Below are 13,460 nucleotides of genomic sequence, written 5' to 3' on the forward strand. Positions count from 1 at the left end.
AGTGGATCTGTGGTTCTTCCTCATCCAAAACCATCATTCAGCAGCACTCAGCTTCCCCACCCACACTTTCAAGCTTTCTCTCCTATTAACCCACCCTCCCAGCTGCACTTGTATTCAGGCTCTGAACATCAGCTGGTGTTCAGCCTGTTGATATCAAAGTTCACCAGTTACTCAGGGAACAGCCCTGGGGTTATCCTAGCCTCCAACACTAGCCCTCTCTACTCCTGAAAATATTGCAGTTTGAATTCATTTTCAATACATCATCATTTTGCCTGCAGGCAAGATGATTTTCCTTGCTGAGGAGGAAAGTGTTTACAACAGTATATAATGATAAACATATAAAGCCATCATCAATCATTCATCAGTTACAATTACCATTTGCATCCATTTATCTAATCACAGTCTGCAGTAACTGCTGCACTTAAGCAGTTCAAAACCACTTTAAAGATGGAAATGTTGAGGATAACTACTACATAATTACCTTCACATTTTGTAGCACTCTGCTAACTCATATTTCTGTCCCTCTCAAGGTTTAATGTATATTAAATAAAGAGGAATTATTATTTACATACACCCACACTCACCTACCTGCTCACACATACTGACTGTGACAGTGCAGGTGAGAAATGGCAGAGCAGACTCATAAACCCTATTTAACATGCAACTTCAGCTGTCTCAAACACTCAGCCTCCTAGTCTGTCTCTGCTGCTACCTTAAATACATTGAATTTCACATCTAACTATAAAAACACCAAAGACCTCTCTCTTTTCCTACCCCCCACCTTCCTTCTGCTCTGCAAGATCACTTGCCAGAAAATTATTTCTTATCTGCCCTGGATGTCAGCATTCATTTTCAGCCCTCCCTTCCTGCTTTCCTTTTTCAACCCCGCTAATTTGAAGGTGCCAAACAGTGGGTCCTGTGCTGTAGCTTGAAGATAACTTCCAACATCCAGAAGCGAGACAAAAGGGGACAGTTTGTTCTGCAGTGACTACAATCACTTAATTTGCTCTAGTACATAAATAATGGATTGCTGAGAGTGGAAGGAGTCTTTCTGTGTTTTAAGAAGCTATTATAGTATCTACTTTCTACACCAAAATTTATGTCTGCCTGAAGAGCATGCTAAAGATCTGGGGGATTAAATTCAACTTTCCCTGTGAAGCCAAGAGCCATGCAAGCACACAACTTCTACTCAAGTTTTCCCTACAGCATGTGCTTAGGTGACAACATGAGAGGACATTCTCCCCTTTTCCCTCACATTTAAACTGAGGACAATTGACAGTGCTTTACTGTACAGAATCACAGACTCCTAGGGGTTGGAAGGGACCCCTGGAGATTATTTAGCACAACCCTCCTGCCAGAGCAGGTTCACCTACAGCAGGTTGCACAGGATGGTGTCCACGTATACTTTAAATGAGTCCAGAGAAGGAGACTCCACCACCTTTCTGGGCAGTCTGTTCCACTGCTCTGGCACCCTCAATGTAAAGAAGTTTCTCCTCATATTTAAATGGAACTTCCTCTGTTCAAGTTTGTGCCTGTTACCTCCTGTCCTGTCACTGGGCACCACTGGCTCCATTCTTTTTGATACCCACCTTTTAAGTATTGATAAGCATGGACAAGATTCACCCCTCAGACTTCTCTTCTCTAGGCTGAAAAAAGCCCCAAGTTCCTCAGCCTTTCCTCATCAGACAGATGTTCCAGTCCCTTCATCACCTTCATAGCCCTTTACTGTACCCTCTCAGGCAGTTCCTTGTCCTTCTGGAACCTGAGTTCACAACATGCCCATCTCTGTGTGCCCATCAGACTACTACAGAAGGTGACGCTGGCTAGGACAGTTAGCTGCAGTCACAGCACTTCTAGAAACTGTTGTATTAAAAATAAAAACAACCACCAGAAATTCAGGCTTCTAAGAGAAAGTAAGGTCTGCTGGCCTGCAGACATTGCAGATTACAGCTGAGGTGGGTGAACACACAGACCACCTCCCATTTGGGTACTCTGAGTGGCAGAATCTACTTGGCAAGCAGCAGCAGCAATTGCGAGAACATGAATTGCACCCCAGGGTTCCTGAGCTCTCAATTATCATCCTGCAAAATCTGCAGGAATCCATTAAAACTTCTAATAAACTCTTTAGCCATGAATGTCAACTGTGCTCTAACAAAAAGGAAAGAAAACAACAAAAATCCAACGAACCCCTTCCATACAATGTATGAAATGCAGGCTGCACAACCTATTCTGTAGATGGCACTGTATGTTCAACGATGATATTCTTTTTCCACAGCACAGCTTCTGAAGATAATAATCCTGATGCAGCCTCCAACACATACAGAACATGCACTTATTTACTTAGTAACTTTCAACTACAACTCCAGAAGTCATCTCCCAACTATGTTTATCCCTGTGGTAGGTGACTACCAGGCAGGACATAGAATCACAAAATCATAGAATGGCAGGGGCTGGAAGGGACTTGAAGATCAAGTCCAATCCACCTGTCAAAGCAGGGTCACCTAGGGCAGGTCACACAGGAATGCATCCAGATGAGTCTTGAAAGTCTCTAGAGAAGGAGACTCCACAACCTCTCTGGGCAGCCTGCTCCAGGGCACTGCACCCTTACACTAAAGTAGTTTTTTCTCATGTTAACGTGGAACTTCCTGTGTTCCAGCTTGTATCCATTGCCCCTTATCCTACTACAGGACACAATTATCCTACTACAGGACACCACTAGCACCTTCTTCTTGAAACCCTTCATATATTTATAAACATTCATAAGATCTCTCAGCTTCTCCAGGCTAAACAGCCCCAGGTCTCTCAGTCTTTCCTCATCAGACAGATGTTCCAGTCCCTTCATCATCCTCATAGCCTCTGTTGGATACTTTCTAATATATCCCTGTCCCTCTTGAACTGGGAAGCCCCAAACTGGACCCAGTTCTCCAGATGTGACCTCATTAGGGCAGAGTAGAGGGGGAAAAGAACCTCTCTCAACCTACTGGCCACACTTTTAATGCACCCCAGATGAAAACTGGCCTCCTTTGGTGCACTATACAGACCCAGAATAGGAGACATTTCCTGCCCCAAAGAGTTAATGAGACAGAGTAGGAGAAGAGAGGCAGTATATTTATGAGAGCTAATGATGTGTGTTTCAGCCCTACTGCTGGATCCCCAGCCTGGCGTGCTACCCACTGAGTCAGCAAGCAGTGCTGTGCCATGATGCCAGTTACATTTTTACATTTTTGAGGGTTGTTTCTCTGTGGTTTTGGTTTGTTTGTGGGGTTTGCTTGTTTGGGTTGAGGGGTTTTTATTTTTGGTTAGTTTGTTTGTTTGGTTTTTAAAGAATGTCTTTGTTAATAGTGACTTCTGAAGGAGTTGTTGAAAATGGCATCAGGAGAGGTAGACCACAAAATTGGTAGAGAAATTCAGAAAACACAGGTGCAAACCCCAGACTGACAAGCATCTAGGGAATCATTATCTCAGGAAGGTAGAGAATGGCATGAAAGATGAATTTCACAATGAGTAAAACTCTCCTGAGGTGCTTTCAGCTGGGGTACTAAAGTAATTGTGGAGGCATTAAACAGAACACAAGCTAATCTAATGATTTACTGACAACAATGTTTACTTGAGATACTTGGGATGTAAAACTATTCACCAGCAGGAAAGCTCCCAAAAATGCAAGACAAGTTTTAAATGGTTCAGGTTCATTCCAGAACTGTGCCAATGTAAACACACAGGGTGACAAAAGGCAGCAGGGAAGAAAAAGTGTCAGGCACAAGCCCTGAAGAGCCAACCAACCTTCCTACTGTAGATTGCAAATGAGCAATATAAATCTCCACATCAGCTCACAACAGAAAGCTGTTTTTCAGACTACTGCCTGCATGTGTTGATTTGTACTTGCCAAAAACCCCAGTTTGCAGGCTTTTGGAATGTTAAAAAGGTAAACACGGCAATTCCTCATATTTAAAAACAAACACACACAAAAAAACCCCTTAATTACTCTAGTACAACCAAGATTTATGTTGATGTATTTCACACATTCCAGCCTATAACATGATGCAGAAAATTTTCCCAGTTCCCTAGAGAGTTTCCTGCATTGGCTGCATGCACAGTTTTAATGGGGACTGAAAATCTTGCTTTCCATATGGCTGACAAAGCCACAAAACTGGCAAAATTCTGTCACTGTTAAAAAAACCCCAACACAAACCAAACCAAAACCACAAACTAAACAAAGGAATTCAAACCCACTGTGGTTGATTCACTCTAACCAGAGTGGTTTGTTCTCTTACAACTATGCAGACATGTACCATATTTTAATGCTTTGGGCTGTTTTAGTGACATTTTTGATTGTTTAACAATTCTGGTAGGTATCCAGAATCCTCACATGAAAAGTTTACTTGATGCAGGGACCTGACAGCTGTATGAGTAGGAAACCACATCTGTTCAACTACAGGTAAAGAAGCCAGATGTGAGAAATATTTGAAAGCCATTTGTCTTACTATGTCTTCATATTTTGCCCAGACATTCAACAGTCAAATCAGGAGAAATCCATGTAAATTACTACAGCCAACCAGCAATATATAACAAATGTGCAGAGCTAGAGAAGGGAGCTTTATAGAATTGGTGAGTGAGAAGAGATATTTGAATAGGATCCAGCACTGACAGTTAGCCCTGGAGACTGAGATTAAAGTCACTACCACCTTATTTTACATACAGAAAAGCCGTTTCAGGCATTTTTGAAGGTTATATCTCCCACTTCAGAGTTGGACTTGTAGTAAGTCCTTTTGCACATGTCTAACTTTACCCTCTGAATAACCCCTTTATATTCTACAGAACTAGATGCATGTATGAAAATACAGGGTTGTTCAAGGCTTCTGATGAATCAGGGGCATAAGTTATCCTCATTGAGTGGCAGGAGGGACAGAGACACCTCCAGATTAGCATACTAATATTAAATTCAATGTGCAATTCTGCCACCAATTCCCCAAGCTCAGTATTAAGCTCTAATGTTTCCATAAAACATGAATCCTTCAACCTCCACTGGATACACAGACCACAGGATGGCAAGGGGTGTTTTGAATCATTACTTGGGAATAAACTTGGAAGAGGCACTTTATTTCTGTGTACCAAAGCTATTCATAAATTGCAGAGGTCGACTGAAGCTCATCTTGTTAAAATCTCTTAAATCATGTAACAAATCATCTCCATGCTGGACAAACTTGACCCAGCTTCCATGAGTTTTAGATAAAATATTTTAAATTGAAGCTATTCTACCCATTAAAGAACAAAAGAATGAAATAGAAAGAAAGCAAGGAATAATTAATTAGGTTTTGAGTGGGAGAAAGGGTTGGCTAAATTCATTGGGATGACGATTACCTGAAAGGAGGTTATAGCAAAATGGGGATTGGTCTCTTCTCCTAGCAACAAGTGATAGAAGAAGAGGAAACAGCTTCAAGTTGTGCTGTTGGAGGTTTAAATTGCATATTAGGAGAAACTCCCTCACTGAAAGGGTTCTCAAAGATTGGAACAGGCTCCCAAGGGAAGTGGTTAAATCCCTATCCCTGGAGGTGTTTGAAAGAGGCAGAGATGTGGTGCTATGGGACATGGTTTAGCAGCAGCCTTGGTAGAGTTAGATGATGGTTGGACTGATTGACCTTAAAGGGGTTTTCCAACCCAAACGATTCTATGATTCTATGAAAACTGAGGTTTGACATGCAAAGTGAATGGGAAACTGACCATGCTTCAGAGTAGACCCAGCAGACTACCTACAGCTTCAAATCACAGAAGTATTACTAAATGATGATTGGAACTGTAACGCCTCAGTGTTTATGCTATCATCAATCAATTTCAAAATACACTAACGAAATACCCTGAACAACACTGACTCATTCACAACACAGCTTTTAATTCTCCATTGACTTTTTAAATGCATAAACCAGAGCCATGATCTCACAGCTCTCTATAATTGTGGCTTGCCTTCTTTTTTCTTTTTTTTTTTTGATAAAAACCCTGACATTTTTCTTCATAACTCGCTTTTTTCTCCCTGGTTTGTTTTCATGAGCAAAACAAACCCTATCTTTCTCTCCAACTCCTCTGCTTTAAATCAAGAAGCAAGCTCCTGATGAGTGTTCATGCAGCTGATTAGAAAATTGTCTTATAAACAGCATCATTAAGTGGAATGCCAATCAGTGGTGATACAGTGGTATTGCTGGTGCCTGTGTAAATTATAGTTATGCCCTACGCTTGGAAAACCTAAATGTACAATTCAGAGATTTCTTATTGGCAATTAGATCATAAATGCTTTGCTCTAATGCTTAGCAGCAGGAGAATGTATTTATCTCATACAGAAAACAGAAACTAAAAACCAGTTCTAATTGGAGCAGACTTTCTGAAGAAGCTGTTAGAAAGGAATCCCCAGCACCGGAGGCTTCTAGAAGAGGAACCTTTTATTATGTTTTCCAGGAGTGAAGCCATAGGAAAGCTATATGGATTCTAAGATCTCTTGACATTCATTCCACCCCCATTTATTTGGATTTATTATTTGTCTTTTGACATGTATCACCACCCACTTAAATTCACTAAAAATATTTGCACTTGTTTGAAAGGTTTCATTGGTTTTATCAACATCTTCTTATTAAATAAAGGGAAAAGCTTCTAAATGCAGGTAACAGGAAACTCAGCTAACACACACTGACCTAGGCTTGTACTGATACAACGTGAAATGCTGCATGCCTGTTAATAGTAAACAGACCCACAGCTACTCAGACATAACACACAAGGAAGGTGACTTAAGAAATGCTAAGGCTGCAGAGTCATGGATTTGAGAGCCATGAAATTAAAGCTTTAATTCAGGTTCCTTAGCCTTCATCCTTAAACTATCAAGCTGAGCTAAACAAGCAGGCCAGACTCTTTCAGTAAATAGCATTCTCTCAGCTGACACAGTTTGAGCCCTGATTCATCACAAAGCTTTATACTACTGTTTTCATATTCTCCATCTCAGCATTTGTATCTTTGCACATCTTACAGAACCACAGAATCGTAGAATTGTTTGGCTTGGAAAATACCTCGAAGACCATCAAGTCCAGCTATCAACCTAAGACCACCATGGCCATTAAACCATGTCCCAAAGTGCCATGTCCACACATTTCTTGAACACCTCCAGGGATGGTGACTCCACCACTTCCCTGGACAGCCTGTTTCAATGTGTGACTACTCTTGCAGTGAAGGAATTTTTCCGAATCTCCAACCTAAACCTCCCCTGGCACAGTTTCAGGCCATTTCCTCTCATTCTAGCACCTGATACTAGGGAGAAGAGACCAACACCTCCGTCACTACAACCTCCTTTCAGGGAGTAGTAGAGAGCAATGGAGGCTCCTCTCAGCCTCCTCCTCTCCAGACCAAACAATCCCATCTTGATGCTCTCTGCCCATTCTTCATCCCAAACCATATTTCTAACCCCAAATGTGATCTCACATCCTAGATTTGCCACTCACTCTTCCTATCTTCCCCTCCCTGTTGTTTCCCTGACCCCTTCATATGAATTCACTGTTCAAAAGAAGCCACAGCTGCTTTTACATCAAAACATGCATTCATCTATCTAAAATAAGTATTTTCCAACTCACCTGAAAGCAACAGATTTGCTTAGAGGTCTGTAATTGGTATGTGTGTCTGAAATTAATAGATCCAGAGTGTGCTCACTACAGTCAGTTGTTACCACTGTATTATTTACACATCAGGACACTGTAAACAACTCACAGCCAAAGCACAAGTTTTTAGAAGCAAACAACAAAACCAGTGACAACATCCCCCAAAATTTTGCTTCTCCACAACTTCATATAGCAGCAGGGGAAAAAAAATGTACTTATTTTCCACAAACACCTAGAGGCCAAAACTGGAGAGCACAAGGGCTCCTTAGCCGCAGCGTGCAAAATGTTGACAAAAGGAACAGTGAATGAAGAATTGAGATGCTGCAGAGGGAATAGCCAGAACTCTTTGCCATTAAGGTACAGGAATAGATCACCACAGAGGAAATAATTTCCCTCAGTGTCATGGTTTTTGGGAGAAGAGATCAATCACATGCACTGGTAGGTACTAAAAAAAAAAAAGCAGAACTAAAAGATCTGCAAAGAAATTGGAAAGGAGGATTCAGTTCTTCATGGTAACACCTAGCCTCTTGAACAACCCCCCCACAACCTAAGCAGCACCCTTCTTCATTAACTGAGTCACCACACACAAATGCAGCTCATTTTTTAACTCTGGGAGACTGTAGCCAGATGTGATTGATTTGTCCTCCTCCCAGTCCTTGCCCTTTTGCGGTTCTACAGAGACGCTGGGAACTGGCAATAACTCACCACATGCCTCAGAGAGCTTTCTTCTTTTTGGAAACCTCTTGGCAGCATGACATTTACATTTATTATGGCTGATTCTGGGCATTTAAATATGAAAACAATTGAAGTATATTTGCAAGGGATATGACAAACGAGCCTTTGTACTCTGGCCAATTTGTCACTGATTTCATTCAAGTACACCATTATGTTTCAACTTTGCCTCTGCCACTGTCTAAATGAGTTGATTTCCCAGTATCCATATGGGCAGGTTGACTGATGAGAATGCCTTTAGGGTTAAATGTCTTTAGTATAAACTCAAAAGTCTCTTTCTTGGACAAATTCTGCAACCATACTCACTGATGGAAATTCAGAGCCAGCACTGAAATCCACAGAATTACTTTGGATCCCCACCAGTCTAAATGGTGTCATTCTGACTCTCTGCAGATCTTTCTTCCCCAGAAAGGTGCTTGCATCTTTACAACTCATATCCTTCAGTACCAAACTGTTACTTCTGACTTTAATGCAGCTTTAGTATTCTCACCCATCTACTGCCACCAGAGAAATGAGGACTATCTGTACCAAAGCTGGGCTGAAGCAGAGCACCTATTTCCTCATACCTTCAGGTTACATTTCTATTTGCAGACAGAGACTGAATTAACAGAGAAGATGCAATGGAAAGAACAGCATTTTGCTCTCTTGACAACCCTCTCGCCTCTACATGAATAATGAAATTAGTTTCCATAGCTGCAATGTGCCACAGCAATGTAGCTAGACATAAAGAAGTGTTTCCTGTTTACTTCAGGAAGGTATTACTTGGATTGTGGAGAGCCATCTGCTCTGTGCACAGATGGGTCCAGAGGAGGGCCACAAAGATGATTAGAGGGTTGGAACATCTCTCCTACAGAGATAGGCTGAGAGAATTGGGGTTGTTCATCTTGGAGAACAGAGGCCCCAGGGAGAAGGCTTCCAGTATCTGAAGGGGACCTACAAGAATGCTGGGGAGGAATGGTTTACAAGGGCATGTAGCCAGAAGATGAGAGTGGTGTTAAATTGAGGTTGGACATTAGGAGGAAGTTCTTCACAAAGAGGTAATGAAATACTGGAACAGGCTGCCCAGGCAGGTGGTGGAAGAGGTACCATTCCTGGAGAAATTCAAACTCTAACTTGATGGGGCCCTGAGCAACCTGATCTCTGGGGATGTTCCTGCTCACTGCACTGAGGGGTTGGACAAGATGACCTTTGAAGGTCATTCCAACCTGATACATTCTATAATTTTATGTGCTGAAGATATCTCTCTGAATTTTTTTTATCCTACCCTTTCCTGGCAATTACTACCTATCACTGCTGTATGGAAGGCTCATCTGCGCACTCCTTACATCCCATCAAAGACAACCATCCAGGGGAGCTAAACTTACCACTGCAAGTGGTTTGTGCTGTTTCAGAGCTAAGGTACTCACATGAATCTTTTGGTAAGTGGAGTCATACAGCAGTAATGTTGCCCTAACAGTGGGATCTGGAAGACCATATCTGTTTATCACATTAAAGCAGCCTTTCAAACATTGCCAGGACCCTGCTACCTTGCTGAAGAGCAGCTGGAATCAAGTCTTCCTCCCACTAATTCCAAGCATTCACTGAAATATGTGGAAATGGGCTGAAGGTGTGACCTCAAATCCCTATTTCAAGACCATTCACCAAGTTTGTCTGCAGTTTTCAAGCTGCTGTTGAGTTAAAAATGCAAGCAGAGCTTTAGGGGCTTAGCACAACTGAGTTCAGTCCTTTAATGTATGCAAAATGGATTTTTTTTTGTTTGAAATCATTTAATGCAACCCTAAGCAACGCCCTGATTGTTGCTTTTGCTGACTTGCAGTAAACCAGTGGGATGCCAGGCTGCCACCATCAGAACATCTGCTTTATTGGAAGAGTATTTCAGCAGGCCTTGCCTTATAATAAATGATATGACCCTGGAAGGCAGACAGCAGCACTCCTGCAGGCAGACAGCTCACAAAAGGTCAAAACCACCTGAAGCTTTAGGATCAGCAGCATCATTTCTGTCACCCCACCCTACCTGGGGTCTTACAGTTGTAATGGATATGGTAAAAAGAAATAATACATAACTGAAGCTCTGAAGATACATCTAGGTTGATGGACTGGGAGGCTATCAGTGGAGAACATGAGAAGGGAGGGAAAGAGGAAAGCAGCAGAGGGAAGAATCCCACTGTGAAGCTTTTTATTCTTTCACTGAAAAAAGAGCTGCTCCTGGGAGTGCTGCTTAGTCTGCCTCAGTCAGAATGAACTGGGGCAGCAAAACCTGCCATATGAACTATTTCAGTTATGAAACAGGTCACAGAGTGCTTATACAAACAGCTTCACTAGCACAGATACCCAGCCAGCTTAATTTAGAGCCTTACCCAGAACTCCCTCACTCTCTCACATTGTGTGTTTTTTTTTTTAAGGAGTTACATTTTTCTCTTGTGTTTTAGGCTCTGAGTTCCCCCAAAATGAATCCCCACTGCTTTTGTAATATTTTTGTTCCATTCACAATGCAACAGCATTGAGGAAAAAAAATTTCCCTGTGAGGGTGATGAAACACTGGAACAGGCTGCCCAGGGGGGTTGTGGAGTCTCCCTCTCTGGAGATACTCAAAACCCTCCTAGATGCATTCCTGTGTGGTCTGGTATAGGTGAGACCCTGCTCTGGCAGCATGATCTTTTGAGGTCCCTTCCAGCCCTTAAATTCTATGATTCTGTGATCAGCAAAACCCCAATGAAGTAAAGTGGTGAACAGGGCAAATATTTCAAATTTACTAACAATGAAAACAGCGTCAAAATAATTTGGGATCCTGTTTAGCTCCCTGGGACATCAGCAGTCAGTTGATGCTCTGTTGCTACATTTAGAGAGAGGTTTGCTCCCATTGTTATTGCTTTTGCCTTCATAAGTGAAATGACAGTGTGCAGTTCTGAATGGCAGCAGTTTGCAGCCATTTAGCTTCCTACCTAAAGAAGCACATCTGCACAAAAACTATCTGGAAAGCACAAATCACAATCACATACACACAGGGATTTTATACACATCTATATGCCATACACCTCGAATACTGGGTTCAGTTTTGGGGGCTTCACTATAAGAAGGACATTGAGATGCTGGAACATGTCCAGAGAAGCGCAATGAAGCTGGTGAAGGGTCTGGACAACCCTGCTAGGCTTGTGAGGAGTGGCTGAGGGAAATGGGACTTTTTAGTATGGGGAAAAGAGGCAGAGGGGAGACCTTATTGATCTCTACAGCTCCCTGAAAGGAAGGAGGTTGGAGTGAAGGGGGGGTTGGTCTCTTCTCTCTAGTATCAGGCAATAGAATGAGGGGAAGGGGCCTTAAATTGTGCCAGGGGAGGTCTAGATGCAATATCAGAAAAAATTTCTTCACTGAAAGAGTGGTCAGTCATTGGAACAGGCTACCCAGGAAGGTGGTGGAGTCACCATCCCTGGAGGTGTTCAAGAACCATGGACATGGCACTTCAGGACATGGTTTAACGGCCATGGTGGTGTTGTGCTGGCAGTTGGACTGGATGGTAGAGGTCGTTTCCATTTGAAGCAGTTCTGTGATTTTCAGTTCAGATATGACGTACAGCACAACAAAGGCTGTAGGGATGAAGAGCAAATGAGTTAGAAAGATTCTTTTCTACAGTAATTTCCTAGAAAAGGAGCCATTTCCTAGGAAAGCTTACCATTACCCTCCAGCCTCTTCTCTGATGAGTAGTGCAGCTGATTTGTACTTTCATTCTTATTCACCTTCCATGAAAGCACCACTGAGAACCTAATGAAGAATGCTGGGTAGTTCTGGCATTATTGGATTTTTCATTATTAATTTATTAGACATGAGAGCCGTTATCAGCAAGCAGCCAGGTGAGCCAAATCAGATAAAGCATTATCTGATTCCTGTGCTGTAAATCAGATTTTAATAGAGAAAAAAAGTCTGTATCCCTTTGGGAGTAGAAAGTCTATGTTTATAACGTGTTCTGAATGTACACAAGAGCAAGTATAAACAAAAGAAAAAAATTTCCCTAATCAATTTTCCACTTTTTTCTCCAAATTCTTTCACCCAGAAGATGAGGACTAAAATAAATGAAACTTGTTTGTGCCAAGTGCTAGCAAATAACTGAGGTGAGCATGCCTAAAAGCATACATACTGAATTCTGCATCAATTGTTTTTCAAGAAAAATTGTCTGTCCAGACAAATGTCCCTGTTCTAGATCAAATGCACCTTCTCCCACTTGAAAATAAGAACAAGATCTATTAATTCAGAGCTGACAGAAAATATACAGGAAGCAGTTCAGAGGAAGTAAGCTTTAATAATCTGTAGCACATCATTATTTGTCTGTTGTAACTCTATGGCTTATAACCAGGAGTTTAGGCTCTCACAGCTTCCCCTCCCTGGAGGACAATGCATCAAGGTGGCAATGTATCATGACCTCAACAAATGTTCTATTTAAACAGCACAAGGACTCCCAAATGGAAAACATGTTTCTGCCTGTGATATCTCAGGTTTAAAATCTATTTCTCTTTTTAAAAATACCAACAACATTTTTCTAAAAAAAAAAAAAAAAAAAAAAAAAAGGCCTAGCAGGGTTGAATGTGGCATTCCAGCTTCAAACATGTCTGGTCCCTCAGTACTGGTGGAGCTGGTGTAAATGTACAGAGTCAGGTCAAACCCACCGTCCCAGAGGTGTCCAACTTACTGAGGTTCCACTTGAGGCCTGTGGTGGTCACATTCTCGCACGAGTTCCCAATGGGGATGAGGCCACACCAGTCGCCTTCCAGTCCTGTGTCCACATGCAGTTTGTGCTTGCCCTGCAAGACAGAAGGGCCTCTGGAGTCAGTGCTTGCCAGGGATCCAAGTGGCATTTGCCAACAGAACTTGCAAATAAAACAGAAAGTACTTGAGGCTGGTCCAGAAAGTATCCCAAAGGCTTTAGGACTATTTGCCTACAAGAACTACAGAATCACAGAATGCCAGGTTGGAAGGAACCCCCAAGAATCATCTGGTCCAATCTTCCTAGGTGACAGTGTAGTTGAAATGAGATGGCCCAACACCCTGTCAAGATGAACCTTAGAATTGCCCAGTGTAGGAGAATCCACTGCTTCCCTTGGGAGATGATTC

General features: G+C 42.1%; 1 protein-coding gene across 1 annotated transcript in view; it reads right to left on the reverse strand.

Annotated features, from left to right (window-relative positions):
- Positions 1-13,460, reverse strand: part of TPK1 (thiamin pyrophosphokinase 1) — a 284,463-nt gene that overhangs the window by 62,774 nt on the left and 208,229 nt on the right. Inside the window, exon 7 of the mRNA XM_054385135.1 lies at positions 13,039-13,150. Coding sequence (XP_054241110.1) covers positions 13,039-13,150 — 112 coding nt within the window. The remainder of the gene's footprint in view (positions 1-13,038; positions 13,151-13,460) is intronic.

Source organism: Indicator indicator, chromosome 11, assembly GCF_027791375.1.
Source record: "Indicator indicator isolate 239-I01 chromosome 11, UM_Iind_1.1, whole genome shotgun sequence".
Taxonomy (NCBI): Eukaryota; Metazoa; Chordata; class Aves; order Piciformes; family Indicatoridae; genus Indicator; species Indicator indicator.